This window comes from Narcine bancroftii, chromosome 1, assembly GCF_036971445.1.
Source record: "Narcine bancroftii isolate sNarBan1 chromosome 1, sNarBan1.hap1, whole genome shotgun sequence".
NCBI classification, from domain to species: domain Eukaryota; kingdom Metazoa; phylum Chordata; class Chondrichthyes; order Torpediniformes; family Narcinidae; genus Narcine; species Narcine bancroftii.
In genome coordinates, this window is record NC_091469.1 from 374,239,164 (window position 1) to 374,266,946 (window position 27,783).

The window sequence follows — 27,783 nt, forward strand, 5'->3', positions numbered from 1 at the left end:
AGTTATCACACCAGCAATCTCACATTTTTGTTACACTGACATCTCAAGTCTCGCACCTTTAGAAAATCAGGCAAGTGTCATGTTGTAAGTTGTCACTTTTCTCTCTGAATCTGGAATTGCCAATTGTTGTGGAGAAATGAGACTGCAGGTGGCTGGAATCTGAAGCAAAAACAAAAATTGCTAGAAGAACTCAATGGATGAAGCAGATCTGTGGTTGTGAAAGGAGATGTATCCGTTTTTCAGGGCGAGCCCCTGCGTCAGTTCTGGGTCTAGACATTAAGATGCGGGTTCTTGACCTGAAATGTTAATGCACCTTTTGCCTCAACTGATTGTGCTTGATTCACTTAGTTATTTCTGCAGACCCTTTTTTCCCGAATTCCAGCTCTGTGCGAGCATACTTACCTCTGAATAGCAACACCTTGGGTTCAAGTACCTCTCCAGAGCACATCCAAGAATATGTTCCTGTTGCAGTTCTGCTGTTCTGTCCTTAAACTGATGACCTGTCAAATCTCTCAGGTGGATGATGGAGATTCCATGCTTTGTTGGAAGGAGAGTTTTTCATCAGTCTCGTCCTCAACTCCATGAAAAAGAAAAGCATTTTAAATTAATTGATTTCATTGTTTGTGGCAATTGGCTGTTGTATTTCCCAACATTAAAGCAGCATACTGATGCAACTAGTAGAGTCCTCTCCTCAGGTGCTGTCTGTGTGGAGTTTGTGCATTCTCGCCGTGACTGTGCTGATTTCCATGATGTCCTGCAGTTTTATCCCATGTCACAAAGATGCGGGGCGATAAGTGAATTGGCCATTGTTAATTGCCCTGAGTATGTTTTTGAGTGGCAGCATCTGGAGGATGCCCCTCTATTATCTCTGTCTGCACCTCTTGCTGACTCGGGAAAGCTGGCAACATATTAAAGCACTCACCCCACTCAGGATGTCCTCTGTTCTCCCCACTTCCATCGGCAGAAGGTACATGTGCATGAAAATTTGAACCTCCGCATTCAAAGACAGGTTTCTATCAGATCTCATACCAGCAAAAGATAATGTCCTTGTATTGTTTTGAACTGTACCCTGTACTGTTTAATGCATTATAAAACACTCTGTGCACTAATGTTATTTATTCGTTTATTTATTTATTATTATTATTACATCGTCAGTTGATGCGCAAATTATTTCTATTTGTGAAAGCTAGAAATTAAACAGTAAAGAGCTTGAATGAAAATCCACCTGTTTGACACCCTCCCCAATATGAAACACGGTAATGAGGGGTTCCATAGCAGGTCACATCTCATGGGAAATGCATGGAGCATAAATCATATTTGCATATTGGAAATTCATTTAATTATGTTGTCACTCAGGTTACATTCCTTGAGAATACTGTCAGGAGAAATGAGTCAATGTAATTTTGAAGCGCATCTTTCGTTAGGAACTCCAACTTCAACCAGGTTTTCAAAGCACTGATCTTTTAAAGGGTCTCATTGAACTCAGCACTCACCAATCTGCTTATTTATTTTTTTCCTCCCTGCCCTCTGCTAGCCCACAACTGTCCTCTACTGGATTGCTTGCAGGATCAATCATCTCCCCAGCCTTTGCCCTACTTTGCACCTTTGTCATCTCTTCCTAGAACCATCCCTTCCAATCCTTTGTCCCTGATTTGCCAACTGAACCAACCACCCCCCACCCTTTGCCTTCACTTCCATTTCTAGACTCTAATTCAAATGCTTTCCTGAACATGATTTGCTTTGTGTACTGCAGTGAGGAGAGGACTTGACTGGTATAAGACAGAGAAACCAAGTGACTAATATCCAGGGTCTTTGTTGTGTTGAGTGGTAATGGATTCATGCACCTATATTCTTGCCAAATAACATCCAGGCCAGAATTTTGATAGTGGCTTTTAAGCTTAAAGCTTTCAAAGGTTAAGCTGCACAAGAATGTTTTAATTTGTATGTCAGCAAAATGTAATATTGCTCTTTATTTTGAATATCTTTAGGTTTTTCTTCCACACCGTGGTCTCTGCTGTTCTCGGAATCCTGCTGGTAACACTAGTTATCATTTATGTTTTCGTTCAGCAGTTTGTAAATCCTGCAGAACTTCGTACAGATCCACAATTTAAAAGTACGTGGTTGAGCACCAAATTTATCACAAAAAAGATGTTATTTTTGAGTTTGGTGTGTTTGCTTTCTCGTGCTCCTGATAACAGCCACTTCTTCAAATGCAATCTCTGATAGGGATGTAGGCAGAAATTTCAAAATGACTGCTTTTCAAGGAGTGTGCTAAATGCAAGCATCATTGAGTGACTGTCTTTGTTGTACATCATCAGTTTTAAGGTGGGGAGGGTGGAGGTGCCCCTGCAGGACTATCCCCATGCAAACCACCATCCATTAAAGGTGTTAAATAAATACTTTGAGGGTCAACGCAGAAGGGCAGTTTTAGTATTTTTCATTCCTGCTCACAACTCGTGAACTTTGGAGGAACTTTTCCTGGTGACATTGGGAGCTGAAGGTCTTTTGCCCAGCATTGTCTCTTAGAGATTGTTGCAGTCTCTTTATTCCACACTCCCCATTGCCATTCCTCTGCCCATCCTGAAAGTTCTAGTTAAAGTTCACTGAAATATGAACTTTGTTCTTCTCTCCACTGATGATGCCTGATTTGCTGAATAGTTCCAGCATTTTCTGTTCTCATTCCACGTTTGCAGCACTCCCACTGCTTTGGCTTTGGTTTTTTTTTCACACTTTCTAACTAATGCTGGTTATTATAAATGTAACGATGGTGGTGTAAGGAACTAAAATAGTACCACATTTTCATAGCTGATGAATTTTATTTAATCTTCTCAATTGTATTGATTATTTTACTTCAACCCAAACGTAATGCTCTCAACACTGGGGGATCTTTTAGTAGTGTTTTTTTGAACTGGGGTGCAAGATCCTTGGTGGTTCTCTACTTTTCACTCCAGAACCAGCAAACAAGTGTTTGCATATTGTGTTCTCAAGGGGATTGGTCGTTGCTAGAAAAGAGCCCCTAAGATGGAAATGTTCGACCACAAGGGACGTATTTTCTTTCTGCCAGTACTTGGGTTCTGGAGAAGGACATTAGACATGCATAGGCACAGCTGATCATAGATAAAAATCTGCACTATCCAGCCTTTCCCATGTGTTTGTGAAGCATTGCACTTAATAATACATACCCATTCACCTCATTGAAACCATGCAGATTTCAGGAAAGGTATAAAGGACACATTAGAAAAAAGACTCATTTGAAGCACTGATCTGTTTTCCTGATATTGAAGGAGGCTGTTGGCCCATTGGGTCTTTGTCACTACATGGTGCAATCACTTCAATCTTATTTTCCTACTTATTTCTCCATCACACGTTCTCTCTGACAAGCCAATCAATGGCACCCAGATTCTCCAATCAGGCCCCTATATCTAATTAACTTTTGCCAGTCAGATTGTAAAGATCTGAGGTAAAACAACTGATGGTCAGAGGGAGAACATGCAGACTCCACACACAGCATCTGAGGTCAGGTTTGACCTGGGGCTACTAGAATTAAGGGACTAGCATAACCTATTGCACTAAACCATGCCTTTTGTTACTTAGTATAGCTTAATCAAATTGGCCAAAGCCTCCATCTTATTCCCATGTCTTTAAATCTATTGTGATAACTGAGATGATTCCTAGCTGTAATATAATTTGTGCACCTTCTCTGCAGTCTTGTATGGTTAGAAATTTTACTCCAGCTCATTTTATTGAAACAGAGGGGATTTAAAACGTTGCATGAAGCATCTGGAAGAGTCAAGATTGAGGACTTTCAGTCTTCTTGATACTTGAGAATTAATTTGAAAGTTTACTGGCCTATGTGGTACCTGTACTCAGGAAGTCCTAAGTCCTGAACAACTAATTGACATCCCTGACACTGGGTGGATTTATTACAGAGATTTCATCACACATTTAACTTCAACTACTCTGCTCATACAGTCTTAATTTTCCTTTTTCCAAATTATTTTTCTCACTTTAAAAAAAAAACGATGTTCATTTGTGTACCTACGCTGCCACTGGTCTGGGTGACCTGAATAGATCAGCTTGTCTTACTTCATCCTTTGTGATTCCATAACTTCTCTTTTATTCCCATTAGAAATTAAGGTACAGCATAGGTGGCCCTAGTTTTGCAGGTCATGGACATTTGCCCTTCTGGAAATCAAAAATCACATCCAAAAAATCTGAGATATGGGATTTAAATTCATTCTTGAGGAATGTGATTGTCATTTCTTTTCAATTCTCATTTCTTTTGATGCATTCATAGATGATGTGGCTGTGTCTTTTGGAAAGATGTGAGATGGATGGTTTTCTGGGAAGGCATCTCCTCCCCAAATACCACTTTGGTCACCCTTGCTCTGATTTGGAGTTCCCCACATCTCTCTTCCTCTCCCTTCTTCCCTTCAAATTTGCCTCTTTTCTCAAGCAGTTGACCTAACTGTGGGTCTGTCTCAGATCATGTTAAAACTGCTGTGGGCCACTCAAGGATGCTTTAATGTGTTAAAGGTACATTGTTGCATCAGTGTTGTTCATCAGATGTGATGACATCAGAGAACTTGAACTTTCATATGCTAAATAGATCAGAAGGGAAAATGCCCTTGACAAATTACCTAAATACACAAAATTGTTAGAGAAGCTCAGTAGGTCCCACATCATCCTTAGGAGGCAAAGATATATCACCAACGTTTCAGACCTGAGCCCAGATGGCATGAACATCGATTTCTCTGGTTTCCATTAACTCCCCCTCACCATTTCTCTCATTCCCTATCCCTAAATCTCCTTCCCCCAGCTCATCTCCCCTTGCCTTTCTCTCTTTCACTTCTGTCTTCTTTCCACCAGTTCTGCATTCACAGAGCTACCTACCCTCTCCCAATTAATTCTCAGTTTTCTCTCCTTCCCTCCGATCCATGTACACCTTGGTCTCTTGGTTCTTGGCCTGTGCTCTTCCTGACCCTTCCTTCCTCCCCCTTTTATTTAGGCACCTGCCTGCTTTTTGCTCATACATTGAAGAAAGGCTCAGGCCTGAAACATTGGTGATTTATCTGTGCTTCCTTTGGATGCTGCATGACTTCTTGAATTTATCCCGAAATTTTGTTTATTTCCAACACAATTCACAATGTCTACAGAATCTATTGTTTCACTTGACAAAGTACCTACTGCTGCAATGGAGCAAGATTACAAGGGTAAAATCAAAATATTCAGGGACTCATCCCAGTCACATTGGCTTAAATCTGGTGACATGCTGCACTATTGAGGGCTCTTTGTGGGTGAAATTTACAGTTTTGAAGTAGTTGGTGTTATAATTCAGTCAGTTGCATGGTGTTTAAATGACCGTATTTTGTTTTTCTTGCTCAGATGTTCGAGGAAACACTTGGTTAGCATTTTTGCCCATTGCACCTGTGGAAACGTCGCAAGCTGGAATTTTAACCGTGGCAGGAATCACAATTATCCTCAGCCTTGCTTCACTGATGTTACTTGGTCATCTGTTGTGTTTTCACATTTATTTGTGTGAGTGTGGAGTGATTCACTTCAAGATTTACTATGATTGCTGAGGCTTTCTTTGTGTCTTGTGGGATGGTGGGGAAGAGGCTGGGTTCGAGACAGCTGCCACGTTGGAGGGCCCTGAAAGAGTTGAGTGATTTGGAGGAAGGAGGAAAGTGACTAGTTGGGAGCCTTCAAGTCAAGTTCATGTTCAAATTTATTGTCAGAGTACAACCCTAAGATTTCTTTTCCTGCAGGCCAGGCAGAATTTGTGCTTATCAGAAGTGTAAACTGTACACCAGAGAAGGATACAAAAGAGAGAAATGTAAACAGACTGTGAAAATGCAGTAATAAAAAAAATGTGCAAAGGAAGAGTCCTTAAATGAGTCCCTGATTGAGTTGGTTGTTTAGGAGTCTGATGGTGGAGGGGGAGCAACTCTTCCTGAACCTGGTGGTTCAAGTCCTGAGGCACCTATGTGTAATATCTGATTTACTGAATGCTGCAGGCCTGGTGCTAGTTGAATTCAGCCAGTTTATAGAGCATTGTGAATGTTTATCCTGTACCTCTCTAGACTTCAAGAAGTTGAGTACCTACGAGTACGTTGTACGGAAACGTCACAATCAGGAGGTCAGAGATCATGAGAATGATCCTGAGTCTGCATGGACTGCATCCGCTCAGATGACTGCCCTTCAGGTACAGTTCAAAAGAGGCTCTTTCCAAGATTGAGTAATCCAGGCCGATGCTCTGTAAGTATGGAGGAAAACTGCAGTCTGTTGTGTCATCAATCACATGCAACATTATATTGGGGTTCAGTTCTCTTCATGGGTGACGTAAATGGTCCCATGGCACTATGGACTAACCAAGGTAGGACATGCAAAGTAAATGGTAGGATCCTGATTCCCTAAAAGTGGCATCATAGTTAAATAGGGTCATAAAGAGAGCTTATGTCACGTTGGCCCTCATCAATCAAAGTATTGTGTATAGAAGTTGCATAAAATATTGGTGAAGTGATTTTGGAGTATTGTGTGCAGGTTTTGTCACCTAACTACAGGATAGATACAAATAAGATTTAAAAAGTGCAGGGAATATTCAGAAGGATGCTCCCAGGACACAAAGAACTGAGTTTCAGGGAAAGGTTAAACAGGTTAGGACTTTATTGCCTGGAGCATTGGAGAATGAGGAGAAATTATAGACAAGCAGGCTTTTTTTCACGAATAATTGGGATTAAATTCCCACGGGATCCAATGTTATTTTTATTGGGTGAAATTGAAACTGTACTAAAAGAATTTTTGTTCAAATTGCTTTAGCAATAGCAAGAAAATGTATTGCCATAATTTGGAAGTCTGATACGGATCTGGTTATAGAAAGATGGCATGCTGAAGTCCAGAGTTGTATACCACTTGAAAAAAAATCACTTATAATTAAAGAGACAAATATATTTTGGAAGTTATGGAGCCCTTATTTACAAAATATGGGTGGTAATACTTAAATGAAGCTCTGATATTCCCTTCTCCTTAAGGTCTCAGTATTTTATAAGAGATTTTAAAGTAATAGGCTCCCCTGTTGAGGGTCTCTTATCACATTCTTTTTTTTTTCTTTCTTTTGTAGGGGGATGGGGGGGGTCTTATCTTTCTTTTTCATTTGTATACCACATGTATTTGTATTGTTTTGAATTATCTTTAATTATGTTTTTCATTGTGAGGTTTTAAAGTAATTTTTTTTGTGGTTTTTTTTCCACTGACGTTAGGTGAGACCAGAACTCTAATGGTTTTAAGGGTGAAAGGTGAGATGTTTAGGGAAAACAATAGCAGAGAGTGGTGAGATCTGCCAGCTAAAGTGGTGAATGTGCTCCAATTTTGGCATTAAAGAAAACTTTAGAGTGGTACATGAATAAGAGGGGTATGGAGGACTATGGTCCAGGTGCAGGTCATTGGGACTGGGCAAAAAAATAGTTTGGCATGAACTAGATGGGCTGGAGGGCCTGCTTTTCTGCTGTGTAGTGTTCTATGGTGCTGTGGTTCTATTTGAAGAAAAATTTGGGAGTTCAGGAGTGACTAAAGCGTTCTGCAGTGCCATGTAGTTGTAAGAGTTTTTTTTTTTGTCAATTGGTTATTTCCTTAATGGAATCCAGACCCAAAGATGTTGAAGTTTGAAGTGCAGTCAAAATTGGATGCTTTTGTAAGACGTTTGGGATCATCTTGTAACGTCATAGTTTAACTTGATGTGAAGAGTTGGCATTTTGACAAAATAATGCGCAGTGATTTTGGATGGCACCCGATTCTAGTTTCTCCTGGAGATACTGCATCAGTACGCAATAACTCACTCCTTCCACTGATCCTGCATTCCAAGATATACCTGGGATATTAATTACAGGTGGTCCTGCTCCTTGTTGGAAGTGCCGCAGAAATCCAGTATGCATATGGTAGCATTGGGAGAGTATAAACAACTCCAAGGCTGGTGGATAGAAGAGGAGAGTTGCTCCCAATGAAAGCCAGTGATAACACGACGGGCCAAATGGCTGCCATCTTTGCTGTGGCCATTCAATGATTTTGTAGCTCTTTTAAGATGCAGGGATTGCTTACAGAGTGAAAGCCTGCACTGACATTCAATAAAATCACTGCTGATTCAATGTTGTCCTTGACAGCAATTTCCCATTCTCATTGACTCCCACTCTATTCCGAATCGTGAGCCTGCACCATGAAAATAAATGGTTCTACAACTTCAATTCCATTCATACTGACCCTCAGGAGTGATACTTTGTGTGTGTTTCACCAGATGCAACCTCCCAGATGTCATGAAGGTCCAGCACTGGGCATTTTATTTGATATTCTGCATAGTGTACACCTTAAAGCAGTAATGGAGATGGAAGGTCACAAGGGGCATACACAAAAGTAATCGAGTTTTGAGGTGTTTCTTGAAGGCAGGAAGACAGAATAAAACAGGGGCCCAGATTCAAATGAATCATTACATGAAGACCTCATGAGTTTGGAAAATGTCACAGAATAGGAAGAATCCTGGGTTTAAATTATGATGAGATAGTGAAGAATTCTTTGCATTCCTGTTAGGCTGTGGTGGTCTCAGTGGCCGTCATTGGGAATTTGTTGTCATTCTGTTGAGACTACTTTATTTTTCGATTTTCTTTGCAGGGCCTACCCGAAGTTAAGTCTCAAACAGAAATAGAGATTACCCCATCCTCCAGATCAAGGTAAGGTCCTCAGAAATGTGAAATACTTGTGCTGTTATTTTTTTAAGTATCAAGGAAAGTATACTTATCCTCAGGAGTTAAGTGGTAAATCCTTGATAAAATGCTTGCATCAGAGACTTTGGAGTTGTAAATATCTCCCATTTGTCTGATGTGGTGGGATTCCACTATATATATTATGCCAACAAAATTCCATTATTGGAAGATCCATTTGAAACTCACAGTTGTTCATTGATAAAGTGATGCTTGAGGTAGATGTGCTAAAGCCTTCAGCCCGTCTGTTAAAGCCAAGGAAATTTCATTTCAAAAGTGCAATAAAATACATCCCACCAAATTATTCCTTTTATGCCTTTCCGTGAGACTCATTTTAGCTCCTTATACCTACATTCATTGTTCATTTCTGCTGCTATTTTTAAAATTTTTCACTATTTTCTGCAAGCTATCAACAATCAGTTTTGATTTCTGTTCATGCTGCTTTATTAAAATAAATCACTGAGCCAGCTGAGTCTGTAGATTTTATGATGGTGTTATTGTATATTTGTCTCTTGGGAAGAATACAGGTTTATTTTTCTGTCCCTCTGTGTTAAAACACCAAATTGGTACTTCAGTAAGAAATTAGCTGCCAAAGTGGCAGTCCAAAGCTGGGATCTGTTATAAAGCAAAGCAAGTTTTCGTTAACTTTAGAGAGGGGATTTTTGGAGTAGAACTGGGATCTCCCAGTAGCCAAATCTGCATCCTACTCCCACACCAAGATGTCTGTCCAATGGCCTCATGTACTGCCACACTAAGGCCACCCGTAAACTGGAGGAGCAACATCTAATATTGCACTCTCCAACCAGATAGTATTAACATTGACTTCTCTGGTTTATGCAAGACCACTCCCTGTTCATTTTCTCTGTCTCCATTCCTCCAGCTCTCTACCCCCTTTCCTCTCCATTCACAGAGCTATCACCCCCTCCCACTGTTTGCTGTTGTGCCCTCTGTCCATTATGCACTTATTACCTCTTGCCTGTGCTCCTATCCCTACCCCTCCCCCCTCACCACAGCATTTTATTCAGACACCTGCCTGCTTTTTGCTCATACCTTGATGAAGGGCTCAAGCCCGAAACATTGGTTACATATTGTGGTGGAACCTCTGTGTAACTGTTAGTACTGTCTAATACAAAAGTATTGTATGGGCTGGCCCGCCCCTGTACCTGTGACTCCTCCCCTGAGAATTCCCATAAAGATGGTCACGCCCAAACCCCTCCCTCAGTACCTGCCTTGGAACTGAGCCAGAAACATGTGAGACATGCTTGCAGTTTATGGTGATTAAAGCCTATTTATTGTGACTTCTGGTCTGATGCGAGTTATTGATAGTGTATCGTGTATTTTTATCATTGTTATATAAAATATGCTGTGTAACCTGCTGAGTTTCTCCCTTTAAAGACTTTGGAAGTGATAAAATGTGACTGGATATAGCATATTTAGTTATCTTTCAGTATATTTGCTTTTGATTTTTTGATTTTCTTGTATGTAATTGAGGAAGTTCATTTTCTTCTACATATCAGTGCCCCTTAATGCAAGACTGCAGTAAAGGAGGTTGAATGCTTTTACAGTTGCATTACAGTCTGTAAAATCCTGTTTTTATCAATGAGTAGATTATTTTAACTCCAGTTTGACAAATGTTATTCCATTGCAAAACCTAGCATTTGTTACCTAATGAAGGGGAAAGAAGAATAAACAGCAATTCAGTTTCTTTATATGCTGGGGATGTCTTAATCAGGGAGCACGGTTAACGTAGAGCAGTCGAGTTAGTATAGCAGTTAGCACAAGACTATTACAGTACCAACAACCCGGATTCGAATCCGGTGCTGTCTGAAAGGAGTTTGTACATTCTCCCTGTGTCTGTGGAGCTTTCCTCCGGGTGTTCCCATTTTCTCCCACTCTTCAAAACATGTGGGGCTCTAGGTTAATTGGGTGTAACTGGATAATGTCAGCTCGTGGGCTGGAAGGGCTTGTATGTCTAAATAATAATTTTATCTTCCTTTACAGACTTCTTATTGAGCAAAAACGTGCAGGGATAGAAATAGCTCTATAAAGAACCTAACTTTGAAATACTGAATGATGCATGCAAGACTGACAGGTGGGCTGGATGTGTGTGGTGTAACCTGCCTCCAGTTATGAGTCTTTCAGATAAAAACTTATCCTACTTGTGCATTGGTTACAAGTGAGTATTTCTGATGAGCAGAGCTCCAAAATAAATCGATTGGGTTCAATGGCTAGTTTTTAAAATCATTGGTTATTAGGAAGAGTCAAAACTTTGGATAGGATTTAAAAGATACTATTTTGTGAGAGATCTCCATTCTCATTCTTCTAGTGATTTAAAATATCAAGATCAAGCTCCAGTTACCAGCAGGTTGTCCAATGGAATCTGTTCAGAGACTGCCAGTGTTTCTCCAGCTATAAGCTCTTCTCATAGTGTCCAGGTAACTTTTAATTTTTTTAAAATTTTCAGTTTAGTTTTACAGCATTGTAACAGGCCATTTCGGCCCTACGAGTCCGTGCCCAATTTACACTTCATTAATCTACACCCTGGTACATTTTTGAAGAGTGGGAGGAAACTGGATCCCCCAGAGAAAACACAGGGAGAATGTACAAATTCCTTTCAGTCAGTGCGGGATTCAATCCCCAGTCCAATCCCGATTGCTGGCGCTGTAACGGTGTTGCGCCATCTGCTACTACGCCAACCGTGTCGCCCTTTTTTTAGTTTCAACAAGTTTTGGGTTTTTTTAATGTCATTGTCAGAGAAATACAATTAGAGTATTGAAACATTACTTAAAGAATATTTAATAATTTCCTGACCATTTTTTCTGCAAGTCATCTTTTCTATCATTTATTCAAACTAATAAAGTGCCAACAAACTGACTTATGCTGTGCCTACTGATTTCACCTGGGGCTGCTGGTGGTCTTTCTCTCCATGAACAGCAGGAAGGAAAAGGTTCAGCAAGAATTCTCATGTCTGATTACCATTCAATAAATGGAAAGGTGCATGCGGAGGCAAAAAGTGGTGCTTTTCTTGTTAGCCGCTGATGTGCCTTCGGTGATCGTGATCTCTACAGACTTACAATCCAGGTTTGAAGACTCTTCGGGATGAAGGGTTATACCAAAATCTCACCTGCTGTCTGAAGTGAAGAAACGATCTTGAAGAAAACAAAAAAAACCAGCACATTAGAATCTGTAACAAAAACAGAAATGCCGGAAGAATTTAGCCAGTCAAGCGTCATCTCTACAAAATGAAACTAATGCTCCAGATGAAAGATGTTTCATCATTTTGTAAAGATCAGGCAGCCATACCTGGACCCTGTAGAGGCCCAAATACAGTAAGAAAAAAAAGGACTATTATACATTACGAAATGTGATTTCCCCAATTATATTCTATATAGTTAAAAGATATGTAAGTTCTAACAGTGTATGGATTTGTATGTATGGAAAGAGGGAGGGAGGGACTGTTTTGTTTTAGGTTTTAGTTGATTGTAAGAAAAAATTTAATATATTGTGATATTGAAGATTGTGTATATTTTTTTAATCAAAAATAAAATAATCAATAAAAGGAAAAAAAGACACTTCATCAGACATTACGGTGAACAAAAATAAACAGAACCCAAATCATGCTGTTTGCCTTCTGGAATCTAGTTAATTGTTCATTAAGACTGTGGCTGATCCTGTGCCACAAGTTATTTCCCTATGTGATATCCAGAATTTCTGATACTCAGAGCACAAAAGCACACCCATTGTTTTTAACAATGGCATAAAAACACACAGAAATACTGGTGGAACTCAGTCGGTCTCACAGTATCCATAGGAGGTAAAGATACTGTATATTACTGACATTTCAGACCTGAACCCTTTTCAAGGTATAAGCAAAGAGCAGGAAGGCAACAGAATAAAGGCAAACAGAAGGCATTGATTGGAATGGTAAGAAGAGAGGTGAGAATTCATTTTGACTCTGTGAAAGAAGACCGAGGGGAAAAAGGAAAAGTGAGATGGAGAGAGACAGGCAGACAGGAAGAAGAAGTAGTGGGGGAGCGTTTAATGGAAACCAGAGAAGCCCATATGAACGCAATCCTCTTGGAGGGTTCCAGGCGGAAGATGAGGTGTTCCTCCAATTTGTGGGTGGTTTCATTCTGGAAGTGCATGAAACCATGGACAGACCAAGGTAATGGAACAAGGAATTGAAATAGGTGGCCACACTATTACAAAATGATACTCCTCCAGCATTTCTGTGTGTTTTACTACAATCACAGCATCTGCACACGTTTGTGTTTCATTTCTTTAACAATGGAATGGCCACATCTCATAGTGTAGAAAATTACAAAACAAAACTCATGAGAGTGAAAAAAAATCTCCAATGTCCTGGCAGCACAGTTAGTGTAACGATTAGCACAAGCTGTTACAGAGCCAACGATCATGACCGGGGGTTTGAATCCAACACTGTCTGTAAGGAGTTTGTACATTCTCTCCAGGTCTGTGAGTTTTCCCCAGGGGCTCTGGTTTCCTTCCACCCCTCCTGCTCCTGTACAAAAACGTACCGGGGTTGTAGGTCAATTGGTGTAATTGGGCCTCATGGGCTGAAAGGGCCTGTTATTGGTCTGTTTGTCTAGGTTTTAAAAATTAAACATATATCACTTACTAAGTATTAAAAGACACATTATGAACCATGGGTGTTTTAAGGAATGTGTATAAATTGACAACCACGTTTCCTATATGACAACAGTGACTAACTACACTTCAACATGACTTGATTGGCTGGTGCACATTTGGGAATGATGAAATGATCTATATTATGCAAGTTTTTTTAATTTAAATTTAGACATACAGCATGGTAACAGGCCATTTCTTTTATTTTTAAAATATTTTTATTGATTTTAATAAAGAGCTTTACAAATAACACAATTTGTAAAAATAATATGGATAATTACACAAAATTAATAAAACATTCAGTATATCACAAACGTATATAAGTTGTAAATCATATCCATTATTTGTATTCCAAGCAATTTTTATTTAAAAAAATCTAATAACAAAAAAAGTCTAGAGAAAAGAAAAATTTTTAAAAAGGAAAAAAAATAAAAAGGAGAAAGACTCATGCCTAACGGCATTACCAGATTCTATATACAGTTAGTAATAAAAGAAAAACAAAGGTAGAAAAAAAAATGTGAAGAACATGGAAAACTTATGAGTCAGACAATTCATTCACATTGGTGAAATTATAAAGTAAGATAGTGAGTCATAAATGACCCCCATAACATCTGAAATCTTATTTCTGAATTATTAACTGAATAATGAAATTTTTTTCCATATTCAAATAAGACATGATGTCCCTCAATCACTGATCATGAGTAGGTGAGGCAGCATCCTTCCATTTAAGTAAAATTGCACGCCTTGACAAAAGAGAGGCAAAGGAAATGGCATGACTCTGAACCAGAGACAAAGAAAAATCATTCCCTCCCTTTGTACCGAAGAGGTCAAGCAAAGGGTTTGGTATTAAATCTATATTTAAAAATTTTGTCAAAGTATGGAATTATCCAGTATTTTTCTAGACTAGGACAAGTCCAGAACATATGAATTAATGATGGTTCTCCACTCTTACACCTGACACCAGGGACTTGTCAGAATAAAAATGAGACAATTTAGCCTTTGACATATGTGCTCTGTGTGTAACGGACCATTTTGAGTAGATATTTATTGGAGTACGAGTTGTGGAGCCTTAGCCCAATCTTTAATAAATAGTAAATATGTTTACAATCCATTCCATTCAATCTTTCCTTGTATGTCTATTTCTAGTCACAGAATGTGAAGAGCAAACATGGTTCTAATGGGGCCATTCACTTTGATGAGACCAAGTTCACTTCTGAGAGAACAGTTGCTGGTAAGAAATACATTTACTGTTTGTACACATCGTTCTTTACAGCTTTAAAGTCCACAGGCTAATGGGGAATAGATGGTTTACGGAGTTGCCTCTTGTGATGTGAGATTCAAATATCGAGTTTTCTGATCCCTGGGCAGTTCTGAGCAATATTCACTCCCTCATCATTGTTATAGATCTCTTGAGATTGCATTTTTGCTGCTCTGTTCTCGAGATAGAATTTTCTGATTGTGATAAATTCAACGTTTAATGTAAAAGCAAGAAGCATTTAAGATTACAGTTGTCATATGTTTGCATAGAATGCTTTGTTCATGGAAACAATTTCACCAGGACCAGAACTGGCTATCAGTGAACAGCATCAATAGATTAGGAATGGGGGGCGTGGCATGATAGCATAAGTGGGAGACGTGAGGAAGATGCCTCTCCTGTCAGAATTAGTTAAAACCCAATTTTCAAAAAGTTTTTTTTAAAAACAACAGTTTTAAATCTTTTTAAAAGATATTATAATTGCAGTTATGGAGAAATCTAGGACACAGACAATGAAAAAAACAACTCCTAAAAAAACTTCTCCCTCTAAGATCGACTCAGCAAGTCCCGCCAAAGTTTCAAGCGGTTCCCCGGGGAAGATGGCACTGGAGTGAGAAAACGGCTGGTACAATTGTCAGAGCTTCAGGATCAAACGTGTATGCGCAAATCTCCACACATGCGCGTGATACAGGCTGCAACTCTGCCTGTGCTTCTGAACCATTGAGGGGGGAGCTGAAACCCTGCAGACAGGCTGAACAGACACCGACTTTGACAGAGAAAGAGGTGGAAGATATCAGGACTGACGAAGAAGAGACTTTAAAAGTAACTGAGAGAGAAGAGACACTGATACCACAGGGAAAGCCCTTACCTGTCCAAGAAATGAAAGCTGGAGTTTCTACAGTTACTTATTATGTAGACCCATCAAGTCAATTGGATACATTGTCAAAAACAAATTCAAATACTGTCAACCCAAATGAATCAGGGATTTATGTCAATTAAAGATCAATTTGAAACACAATTTAGTAGTATGAAGGAAGAAATTATTACAATTAAGATGGATGTCTCAAGATGTGTTAAAACGGTGGATAAAATTCAGATTAAAATTCAAAAAATTGAAGAAGATTTTCAAGATTGTCATGAAGAAGTAGAACAATGTAAAGATACAGATGGTAAATTGGAAGATTATTGCACTGCTTGGGAAGTTCAGAGAAAAGAGTTGTTGCATGTTTGGAAAATCAAAGCTGCAGAAATAATGTGAAAATTGTGGGTTTGCCTAAAGATTTTGAAGGTTCATAGCCAGTACAATTTTTTTCAGAAATGGATTCCCAAAGTTTTGTGAATTGAGCATTTTCCAAATGTGTTGGAGTTAGATAATGCCTAATGAGCTATTAGGAGGAAACCTTTTTTGGCTCAACTGCCATGACTATTCTAATTAAATGTCTACGTTATCAAGATAAGGAAATTATATTGAGGTTGCAGTTCAGAATGCGAGAAAACATCAGACCCCTTTTCTGGTTGGAAATAATAGAATATTCTTCTATGCAGATCTGAGTCAAACTATTCACAAGGAATTTAATCCTGCTAAGACAGTTTATGAAAAAAAGATATAAATTTGGCTTTAGATATCCTGCCACACTTAAGGTCTTTTAAGTAGAATATCAGGTGCAGTTCTTTACCGATGAAGATGAAGCTCTTTTATTTGCTAACTCATTGCCTAATAATAAAACAGAAAGGGAATTAAGATCAGTCTTCCCAACAAGTCAAGATGGGCAAAGAGAAGAAAATAAATGCTTCACAGAAAGTGGAGTGCCATGAACTAACTGAAATTGATATTGATGATGAGCAGGTTAATAGAAACTTGGAAGCAGCTTATCGTACTTGAAGTATTGAAGATTACTGTTGTTTTTCTTCTATGTATTCTGTCCGGGGGAGGTGGATTTGTTTATTTCTCCTTCTGAAGTTGTCAGCCACTTGGTGGCATTGGTTGCTTCCTGTACAATAGAGGGGAGTAGTATTGCTTTTGTGTAAGCAGTGCTTTTTCTTTTTGATTTTTTTCTTTTCCATTGCTGGAGATGTATTTTATTTTGAAGAACTGCCATGGATTGGAGTCCCATCATCGTGGGTGGCAGGAGCTTTATGCTTTAAGTGTTAAATAGGTCGGAGACTAATTTGAACTTAGTGACATTTAATTTGAATGGGCTCAATAATCAAATTAAGAGAAAAAGGCTTTTGGCTTACATAAAGAAATTGAAAGTAGATATCACTTTTTTTTATAAGAGATTCACTTGACTGAAAAAGAGCACCAAAAGTTAAAAAGAGACTGGACCGGTCAGGTTATAGCTTCATCTTTTAATTCAAAAGCAAAAGATGTTGCTATTTTGGTTATTAAGAAATTTCCTTTTAAATTACAATCTATTATTAATGATTCAGCATATAGGTTTGTTGTAAATTATGAAATCTAATTGGAATCTTTGACACTTATGAATATTTATGCCCCAAATGTTCTTCAGTTAAGAAATGTTGAATTTTGTAATTTTATAAGAGATCAAATTCAACAATATTTGAAAATAAATACAGATTTGGTTGACAGCAAATTTATTTTGTGGGAAGCTTTAAAAGCTTTAAGAGGACAAATTATTAGTTTTTCTACTAAAATTAAGAAACAGTATTCTAAGGAAGTTGATAAATTGGAGAAAGAGATAGAGGGATTAGAGAAAGATATACAGAAGGACTCAACAGAGAGGAAAAAAATACAGTTATTCAATAAAAAAAGCATTATAATTTGATACTGACTTATAGAATGGAGAAATTAATATAAAGAACTAGACAAAAATATTATGAATTAGGAGAGAGAGCTCATAGATTATTGGTGTGGCAGTTAAAGACAGAACAGGTTTCTAGAACAATTAATGCTATTAAAAAGGATTTAAAAATTGCATATAAACCTCAAGATATAAATGACTCAAGGAATTTTATGCAAAATTTTATACTTCTGAGTCTGATAATGATGATGTTAAAATTGATAATTTTTTAGCTGAACTTCAGTTACCTTTTTTGAATATTCAAGAGCATAATGAGTTGGACTCTCCTTTTACACTGAGAGAAATTGTTGATGCACTTAAATCAATGCCGAATGGCAAGTCTCCTGGTTAAGATGGGTTTACATCAGAATTTTATAGAAACATTTCAAGATTTATTAATGCCTCTTTTGATGGATGTTTTGAAACAGGCAATGGAGGTTCATTCTTTATCGGATTCTTTTTCTAACCCAATTATAACAGTTATTCTTAAGAAAGATAGAGATCCATTAAAGGCTGAATCTTACAGACCTATTTCATTGTTAAATGTTGATTATAAAATTATAGGTAAGGTTTTAGCAAATAGATTAGCTAAATATTTACCAAATTTAATTCATTCAGATCAGGCTGGATTTATTTAAAATCTTTATTCTACAGACAGTATTACAAAATTAATCATATTTCTCAGAAGAAATCTGACTTACCAATGGTTTTATCATTTAGTGCAACTGATAGGACTGAATAGTAATATTAAAGGTATCAAAGTTCATTCTGAGGAATTTAAGATTAATTTGTTTGTTGATGATATTTTGATTTATTTAACAGAACCACAGAATCCATTAAGTTCATTATATAAGAGTCTGAAACAATATGGCAAAATATGAGGTTATAAAATTAATTGGGATAAAAGTGAGATCATGCCATTGATTGATGGTGACTATATTGTAAGAAAACTGTTCAATTTAAATGGTCAGATCAGATTAAATATTTTGGTATTAGAATTGGTAAGGATCTGGACAATTTATACAAGTTAAATTATTTATCTGTAGCGGCGGCTACACTGCTCCTGCAATAACACACACACCCAGACGGGTTGAGCTCAGTGAGCAGATTAGTTTATTGCAGGCTGCTGGGCTGCACTTATACTCCCAGCCCGGATCTGGCTGAGAACCGCGCTGGAGGGCACTGACGTCACCTGGGTGTCACGTGGGTCCCCCAGTGCGGGTTTCTGAGCCCCATATTGGAAGGAAGGGAAACCCCCCCCACCCCCAACAGCGCTATTTTGGCCGGTTACCCCACGCATGGCTTACACCAGGGGCCATTTTGCCTGCCTTGTGGTGAGCCGCCACACAGCCCCTCCCCCCCCCAGAACAGGCGCCAATGTCCTTTTTTCCTGGGCGGCCTTGCTTCTTGAACTGGGCAACGACTATGGGCTCGGTGGGATCGAGGTGCGCTGGCTTCAGCCTGTACATGGTAAACGGCTCCCGCCTGCCGCCTATGTCCAGCAAGAAATTGAGCCAGAATGCTGTACAACCTTGTACGGCCCCTTGTACGGTTGCTGCAGAGGTGCTGCCGTCGGGACCCGCCGAACAAAAACTTACTCTGCTAAAAGCAGTTCGTGGGAACGTGAGACGGGTGGGTGCCATGCCTGGGCGGCGGTGGGGGTTCGAAGGAGTCCAAGCGTGCCCTGAGGTGAGGAAGTCGTTCGTGCGGTGACCACTGGGGATTGTGAGGTGCGTTGACAAACTCACCAGGTAGTGCCAGCGGCGCACCGTAGACCAGCTCAGCTGATGACGCCTGCAGATCTTCCTTGGGAGTGGAGCGGATGCCCAGGAGCACCCACGGCAGTTCGTCCGTCCAGTTGGGACTGTTGAGGCAGGCCATGAGCACCGACTTAAGGTGGCGGTGCAGACGTTCGACCAGTCCATTGGCCTGTGGGTGGTAGGCCTTGGTGCAGTGTAGCTGGATCCCCAACATGTTGGCGAGTTGTGCCCAGAGCACAGATGTAAACTGGGTGCCCTGATCACTGGTGAGGTGACCCGGGACATCGAACCGGGTGACCCAACCATGCAACAGTGCTCAGGAGCAGGAGTCGGTGGAGGTGTCTGGCATCGGGATCGCCTTGGGTCAGCGAGTGGTGTGGTCCACCATCGTAAACAGGTAACGGTTGCCACGGGAAACGGGTAAGGGCCCGACGATGTCCACTTGAATGTGGCTGAACAGTTCCCGGACATGCTCAAACTCCTGTACAGGCACCCTGGTGTGCCTGTGCACCTTGGACGTCTGGCAATGGGTGCATGTTCTGGCCTCACCCGCGATCTGCTTCTGCAGTCCATTCCATACGAACCGTTCTGCCACCATCCGGACTGTGGACCTGATGGATGGATGTGAAACATCGTGGATGTGACGGTGTGACGGAAGACATGCCTACGCCACTGCTGGGGAACCACTGGCCGTGGTGTGCCCAAGGAGATACCGCACAGAATGGTGCCTTTGCCACTCGGATTTGGGAGGTCTTGGAATTGCAGGCCCGTGATGGCGGTCTTGAAGGCCCTTGTCTCCTCATCAGCTTCCTGGTCCCAGCCGAGCTGGTCGAAGTCAAGGTTGGGTGTCAGCGCGCAGATGGCCAGTCACGAGAGTGCGTCAGCAGCCACATTGTCCTTCCCCGCCTTGTGCCGAATGTCGGTGGTAAACTCTAACACGAAGGAGAGGTGACGGTTCTGGCAGGCCGACCAGGGATCCTTTGCCATCGCAAGCACCTGCGTGATGGGTTTGCGGTCTATGAAAGTGGTAAAAGTCCTTCCCTCCAAAAAATACCTGAAATACCACACCGCCAGGTACATGCCCAGTAACTCGCGGTCGAAGGCACTATACTTGCATTCTGGCGGGCGGAGCAGGCAGCTGAAGAATGCCAGCAGCTTCCAATCTCCATTCACTGCTGCTCCAGGACAGCACTGATGGCTGTGGCAGAGGAATCGACGGTGAGTGCCATATGCTGGTCGGTGTGCGGGAGGGCAAGCATGGCGGTCTTCGCCAAGGCATCCTTGGTGGGCTCGAATGTGGTGCAGGCTTCTGGGTTCCAAATGAGGGTCTTGTGCTTGGCTGTGATGAGGATGAACAACGGCTGCATGATGCGCACAGCTCCTGGGATGAAGCGGTTGTAAAGGTTGACCATGCCCACGAACTCCTGCAGCCCCTTGAGACTCTCCGGGTGTGGGAACTCCCTGATCGCGGCGGCAGGCTTGGCTCCTTCGGCCGTGATGGTATGGCCCAGGAACTGCATGGACTCTTTCCCAAACTGGCACTTGATGATAAGGCCGATGACGGCCAGCCGGGAGAAAAGGCCACGTAGGAGGGCCTTGTGTTGTGCCTGGTCCTTGCTGGCAACAAGGATGCCGTCCAAATAAATAAAGATTAAATCTAAGTCCCTGCCCACAGAGTGTGGAAGGTCTGAGTGGCATTCTTGAGCCCGAACAGGAATTCGAACAAGCCAAAGGGGGTGATGATGGCCGTCTTGGGTATGTTCTCAGGGTGCACCGGGATCTGGTGACATCCACCCACCAGGTCAGCCTTGGAGAAGACCCTTGCGCTGTGCAGGTTGGCCGTAAAGTCCTGGATGCGAGGGATGGGGTAATGGTCAGGAACGGTTGCCTCGTTGAGCCGTCGATAGTCTCTGCAAGGACGCCAGCCGCCAGAGGCTTTCGGGTCCAGGTGGAGCAGCGAGGCCCACGGGCTGAAGGACCGCCGAATGATCTCCAGCTCCAACAGGTGCAAAAACTCCTCTTTTGCTACCTGGAACTTGTCAGGCGGGAGCTGACGTGCCTTGGCGTGAACTGGAGGGCCCTGGGTAAGGATGTGGTGGAACACCCCATGGCGCGGCGAGGCAGCAGAGAACTGGCTTGAGGAGTGTCAGGAATTCATCCAGGATCTGCTGGAACTCGTCTCTGGGTGTGCTGATCATGGCCATCTGCAGTTGCTCCAAGCGGGAGGCATCGAGGCGAATGGACTGGAAGGTACAGGCATCCACCAGGCGCCTACCTCGAATGTCCACCAGAAGCCCATGTGCGAGGAAGAAGTCTGCACCCAGGATGGCAGTCAGGAGGGATGAGACGGTGAACCTCAATGTGAAATTCCATTGGCCGATCTGGAAGTGGACTGTCTTGTCTCCATACGTCCGGATTGCCATTGTGTTGGCCGCATGGAAGGGAGGTCCACGAGGTCAGTTCCTGGATTCGATGGCCGTGGCCGGGTTGACGTTGATTTGGGCTCCAGTGTCAACGAGGAACTGCCAGCCACTGACTGATCCCGCAGGTAGAGAAGGCTGTGTCCTTGGCCAGTCACCGCAGCCATCAACAGCGGCCAGCCTGGTCATTTCCCTGGAACGAGCAGGGCTGATGACACATCCGAGCCTTGGCTCCCCAGCGCTGGTGGTAGAAGCAGAGGCCTGAAGCTGATGCTGTGGCCTTGGTTATGCTCTTGGGGGCCCCTGCAGGGGGCGGGTGCTCTACCACAGCGCTAAGGACGGGCTTGGCGTGTTTGTGCCTGTGCCTCGTGACCTGCTGGACCACAGCCTTCCGACAATCATGTGAGCCATAGGTCTTGGGCCTTCTGGGTGACCTTCCTTGGGTCAGTGAAGCTCTCCTGAACCAGCAGCGGGTGGATGTCTTCGGGCATATGTTCAAGGAAGATGCGCTCGAAAAATGGGCAGTTGGTGTGCTCACCCATGAGCGCGAGCATCTCGTCCATCAGTTCCATCGGGGACCTGTCCCCCAGGGCATTGAGGTGCAGCACCCGAGCAGCACGCTGGTGTCTGGATAGTCCGAGGGACCCATTAAGCACTCGCTTGATGGTCTCATTCTTGTCCTCGGTGGGTGGGTGCTGAATAAGGTGCACCACACTTCTGGTGGTGGACTGGACCAGGGCTGCAACCACATGGTTGAATTTGGTCGTGTCGGACAAAATCTAGTGGAGGTGAAACTGGGCCTCCGCGTGGCTGAACCAAGTGTCCGGCTCCTGAACCCAGAATTCAGGCAGTTTCACGGCTATAGCGCTGATCCCAGGCTCACTCATGATGGGTTCAAAGATGTTTGAACCAGTCGGGGTCACCAATTGTAGCGGCAGCTACACTGCTCCTGCAATAACACACAACCAGATGGGTTGAGGTCAGTAAGCAGATTAGTTTATTGCAGGCTGCTGGGCTGCACTTATACTCTTAGCCCGGACCTGGCTGAGAACCACCTTGGAGGGTGCTGATGTCACCTGGGCATCACGTGGTCCCCCAGCATGGGTTTCTGAGCCCCGTGCTGGAAGGAAGGAAGGGAAACCCCCCCCCCTCCCAACGGCGCCATTTTGGCCGGCTGGCCCGCCGCATGGCTTACAAGCAGGGCTATTTTGCCTCCCTTGTGGTGAGCCACCACGTATCTTTATTTCATAAAATTAAGGAAAATTTAAATAGATGGAAAGATTTACCTATAACATTAATAGGTAGAGTGAATTGTATCAAGATGAATGTTTTTCCTAAAATTCAGTATCTTTTAAAATCTATTCCCTATAAAATTCCTCAGAAATTCTTTAAGGTTTTGAATTTTATAATTCAGAAGTTTTTATGGAAAGGTAAAATGGTAAGAGTATCCCAAAAAAAATTAACTTGGAAGTATGATTTGAGAGGTTTACAACTCCTGAATTTTCAGAATTATTATAAAGCAGTACAATTGAGGTTTATCAATAGAATATTTGATTTGGATAACCTGTTAATATGGGCCAATACAGAGTTAATTAAGATTCATGAAAAAAGTATGGCACACTTTATTTATAAATGGTATACTAAGTAATTAATTATTAATAATAACCCACCTATTTTGGGACATTTAATTGAATTATAGAATAAGATAAATGATGAGATAGGTGCACAGGGTAAAATTTCAGGTAAAACATCTTTGTATCAGAATAAACATTTTCCTTTCACTCTTATTAATCAATTTTTGAAAATATGGAATCATAAAGGAATTAAAACAGTACAAGATTGTTATGAAGCTGGTTATTTTATTTCTTTTCAAAGAATGAATTAAAAATATGAAGTTCCAAATACAAATTTCTTTGTTATTTTCAAGTTAAGTTTGAACAATCAAACTTTGAAATTTTGCTTATAGAAGAGGTAGTACAAATAAATTTATTTCAGTAATATATAAATTATTACAAAGTAAAATGTCTAAATTAAATATTCATGAATCAAGATTAAAGTGGGAAAAAGATTTGGGAATAATAATAGAGCAAGATGATTGGACAACTATTTGTCTGACTTAGATTATTAATGTGAGATATAGATTAGTCCATTGTAATTTTATACATCAGTTGTATTTAACTCCTCAGAAATTAAAGAAGTATAATTTAATTTCTTCAGATTTATGTTTTAGATGTTGTAAAGAAGTAGATTCTTTTTTACTTTTGACTTGATTATGTGATAGTGCTAAGTAATTTTGGATACGACTTAAGGAATTTTTAGAGAAAATTTTTAAAGTTCAATTACCAATGGACCCAACGTTATTTTCATTAGGTAAGGTTAAAATGTTTAGTCTAAAATTGAGATTGACTATGTATCAAAGTGGGTTTTTAAGAGAAAATGTATAGCTATAATTTGGAAAAAATGAGATTGATTTGGGATTGCAGAGATCGTCTATGGAAATGAAATCTTGTATTCCAATGGAAAAATAACGTATAATTCATGTGACAATTATCTTTTTTTTCAGAAAGTATGGAGCCCTTATTTAGATCAAATGGGTATAAAAATTTGAATCTCTTGTGGCTCGTTGTGGTGGTGTTGCTTTGATCCATGGCAGTTGATTGTATTTGTGATTGTTTCAATCTCCCTTTTTTTCCTTTCTTTTTGGGGTGATTGGGTGGGAGTGGAGTGGGTTTTGGGGGGTGGTGGGAGGAGAGCTATATTGTATTTTCTATATTTGAAAAATTCTAATTAAATTTTTTTTTAAATTAGGTTAGGAACATATGTACTTTAGTCAGGTGCGATTTTCACAAAGTTCGGACAGTTGAGCCTTTTGTCAAGCTAGTTCAATCCACCGTGCTTTAGATACAATGAGATATAGTTTTCTTCCAGGTGGTTGAAAATATATTGTGCCATTATTTCATAGGAGTACTGGACAGATATTCCTAGTATTTTAGAAAGTGTCTATATTGCAATCAACCACTAAAAAAACACTAGGTCTAGCTGTACAATTATAGCTTTGCTATTTGTGGGATCTTGCTGGATGCAAATTAATCAATGAAGCTGATTCAGTAACAATATTTCAATTGGCCATGAAATGGTCTAAAATATCAAAGGGCCATGAAGACTGTAATATGTCTCTGACTGAGATGAATGGTCTTTTTTTAAAGCAAATACAAAAAAAAAAGCCAAAACAAAACTTCTTGGTATATGAAATGATTAACCTTGCACAAAAATGATCCATGCCTCAGTTAAGTACAATTTTATAATCCACAATAGATTATTGCTCATAATTCAGTTTGAAACCCTCGTGATGCCTACTTCCCACCACAAGTCAAAATATTGGGAAATCAGCAGACCATCAAACCAACCCAAGCATCAAACGTGGATCCATCATGCAAACACTCCTCTATTGTGGTGGTGATGAGATGATTACATTTTGTCAAATGCAGCAGCTGTTTTTATATATATATATATATCCCCATGCTGTTGCCAGCTCTTGAAATTGTGAAGGTAGTCAACAAAAATCCCTAAAATGTAATAACCTTGCTTATAATGCAATTAACTCTTAATCCATGGCACAAAAAGAGATAACTTTTTCTACGAAGTCGCTGAGCCAAAACAATCTTGGTGACATCACGTGGGTTTTAAACATTGCCTTAAATGCAGCGTCTAAGGAGAATAAGGGTTAAGGAGGGAAATGAAGGGCTTTATCATCCAACTGATCCAGTTCGATGCCACATTAAGTGAAAGGAACAGGAGATGCAGAAGAGATTGGTTTGGAGAATAAAAACATGTCAGTAAGGGAGATGCATGGAGATTCAGGATTAGTGTTGTGCAGGACTAAGGTTCAAGGGAAGGTAGTAGGAAGTTGTTGAACAGATGGTTTCTCACCTCAAATTGTGACTAGGTATGAAAGTTATCCTCCAGCACTCAAGGTTGAGGTGTCAAGACATACACCAAAGGGTTTAAATGTAGACAAGTGTTAGTCTACAAAAGTGAGGCCTGCTGCACAATGTCAATGGCCAGCTTTTGTTCTTTGTACTCGTTGGATGCAATAACTTCAGGTTTGGGGCTAAAGAAAAGTTATCAACCTGAGACAATAATTTTATTTCTCCACAAATAATGTATGACCCACTGGGTGTTTCCGGCATATTTTGTTCGTTGTTTCAGGTTTACAGTATCCATAATATTTGAAAATTTATTCTACTTTTGTAGTAACTTTTAATAGAGCAAAAATACCTTTTCAAGACCATCATCGAAGAGAACATTGGTGGTGTGATGATATAATTGAAATATATGCAATGGCCAAATTTGTACAGGTGTGAAGAATTCATGCAGGACATAAGATGTTAAAGGAATTAAAGAACAAAAGGAGAGTGAGATCTTGAAAATGTTGAAATCTTGAACATAAGATGACAGTTAGAAAGTTGTTTCTCTAGAAAATTAAGAGGGAAAAGAGGTCAGTGTATTCTAATACAATCCTGCATGGCATTCCACACCTTACCCAAATTTTCTTTTTCACAAAATATGAATGCATTTGTACTTCAATTGATCCTTTGTTATTGTTCTCAACAGTTAGCTCCATTCCAAACCCATTGGAAAATTCTGAAGGAATGCTGCAGAGTGATCAGAAGAACTTCCAGGGGTCCCATCTGCAAAGCTTGGAGTCCATAGAAGAGATCCCAATGGTGCAAAGCCCTCTTGGAAGTTCATCAATGGATAGTGGATGCAAGGAAGTAATGAGTAATGCAGAGAAATGTTCTGATGACCCCAACCAAAGTGTGCTCCCCAGTCACTCTCCAAGCTTGCTGGTAAATGCAAGAGACTCAACGCAGTTACCCACAAAAGTCGTCATCCAGCAACCAGCAAGGACTTACTTGGTTGAGCAGGACACAGAAATAGCTCCTCAGAGACACAGCCAATGAGCACAACAGTCCGGCTAAGCAAGCTAGAATAGTCTTGGGTAAATTGAGCTCCTCTGATACTTTTCAGCTGTCAGCGTGGATTTAAAACACCAACATTACTGGTATCTTTCTTTAATTATTCAGCAATCAGTGCATGAGACTGATGCAGAATTTATTTGGGTGTGAAATTATTTGTGTTAAGTCTGCCATTCCCACTTTATATGAATGGCGTGGTGCACCTTTTTGTTGAACTGATTTTTTTTAAAAATGCAAATAAAAGACAAAATCTGTGGACACCATAGTTGAAGTAAAAACACAAAGTTGGAGAAACTCAGCAGGTCAAATAGTGTCCTTTATATAACAAAAGTAAAAATACATTACCAACATTTCGGGTCAGGTATGGAAAAATGTCAGCAGGCGTCTGAACAAAAGAGTAGTGGGGGGAGGTGTGGTCGCAAAGGCAGGAAGTGATAGATAGAAACCAGAAAATTTGATTTAATCCCATCTGGTTGGAGGGTGCCCAGATGGAAAATTAGGTGCTGTTACTCCAATTTGTGGTGGTCCCGGTGGGACAGTACATATGAATATGGGAATGTGACACAAAACTGAAATGGTTGGCTACTGGGGGGGTCTCTGTTGCTGGTGCAGATAGAGCCAAGGAGCTCAGCGAAGCGATCTCCCAGTCTATACCTAGTCTCTCCAATATAGAGAAGGCCACAAAATGAGCACCAGATGCAGTAAATCTGTGCTGTGGATACACAAGTGAGGCGATGCTTCAGTTGAAAACCTTGTTTGGGGCCCTGAACCGTAGTGAGGGAGGAGGTGTGAATGCAAGTGTGGCATCTCCTGCAGCCACGGGGGAAGGAGGGTGATTTGTGGGGAGGGATGAGTGCATGAGGGAGTCATGGAGGGAGCATTGCCTCCAGAAGGCAGAGAGGGGAGGAGAGGAGAAGATGTGTCTGGTAGTGGGATCCTATTGTAATTGTCAGAAATTCTGGAGAATTATGTATTGGATGTGGATGCTTGTGGGGTGGTAGGTGAGGATAAGAGGGATTCTGTATTTGTTACTTCTTGGGGCAGAGGGGGCCAGGGCAGATGAGTAGGAAATGGAGGAGATGTGGGTGAGGGCTGAGTTGATAGTGGTGGAGGGGAAGCCACATTTGTGGAAGAAGGATTCCACAAAACAGCTTTAGCAGAATTAAATTCTTTA

At 40.9% G+C, this 27,783-nt stretch overlaps 1 protein-coding gene across 7 annotated transcripts in view; it reads left to right on the plus strand.

The window, feature by feature from the left end:
* Window positions 1-27,783, plus strand: part of zdhhc11 (zinc finger DHHC-type containing 11) — a 126,026-nt gene that overhangs the window by 96,651 nt on the left and 1,592 nt on the right. For 6 of the 7 annotated variants that reach the window (XM_069913327.1, XM_069913325.1, XM_069913323.1 and 3 more), the window contains 7 exons: window positions 1,989-2,113; window positions 5,386-5,538; window positions 6,084-6,205; window positions 8,659-8,717; window positions 11,074-11,182; window positions 14,541-14,625; window positions 26,245-26,632. In XM_069913327.1, coding sequence (XP_069769428.1) covers window positions 1,989-2,113; window positions 5,386-5,538; window positions 6,084-6,205; window positions 8,659-8,717; window positions 11,074-11,182; window positions 14,541-14,625; window positions 26,245-26,594 — 1,003 coding nt within the window. In that variant the 3' untranslated portion in view covers window positions 26,595-26,632. Of the gene's footprint in view, window positions 1-1,988; window positions 2,114-5,385; window positions 5,539-6,083; window positions 6,206-8,658; window positions 8,718-11,073; window positions 11,183-14,540; window positions 14,626-26,244; window positions 26,696-27,783 lie in introns of all 7 variants that reach the window. The other variant, XR_011349784.1, reaches the window with a different exon arrangement.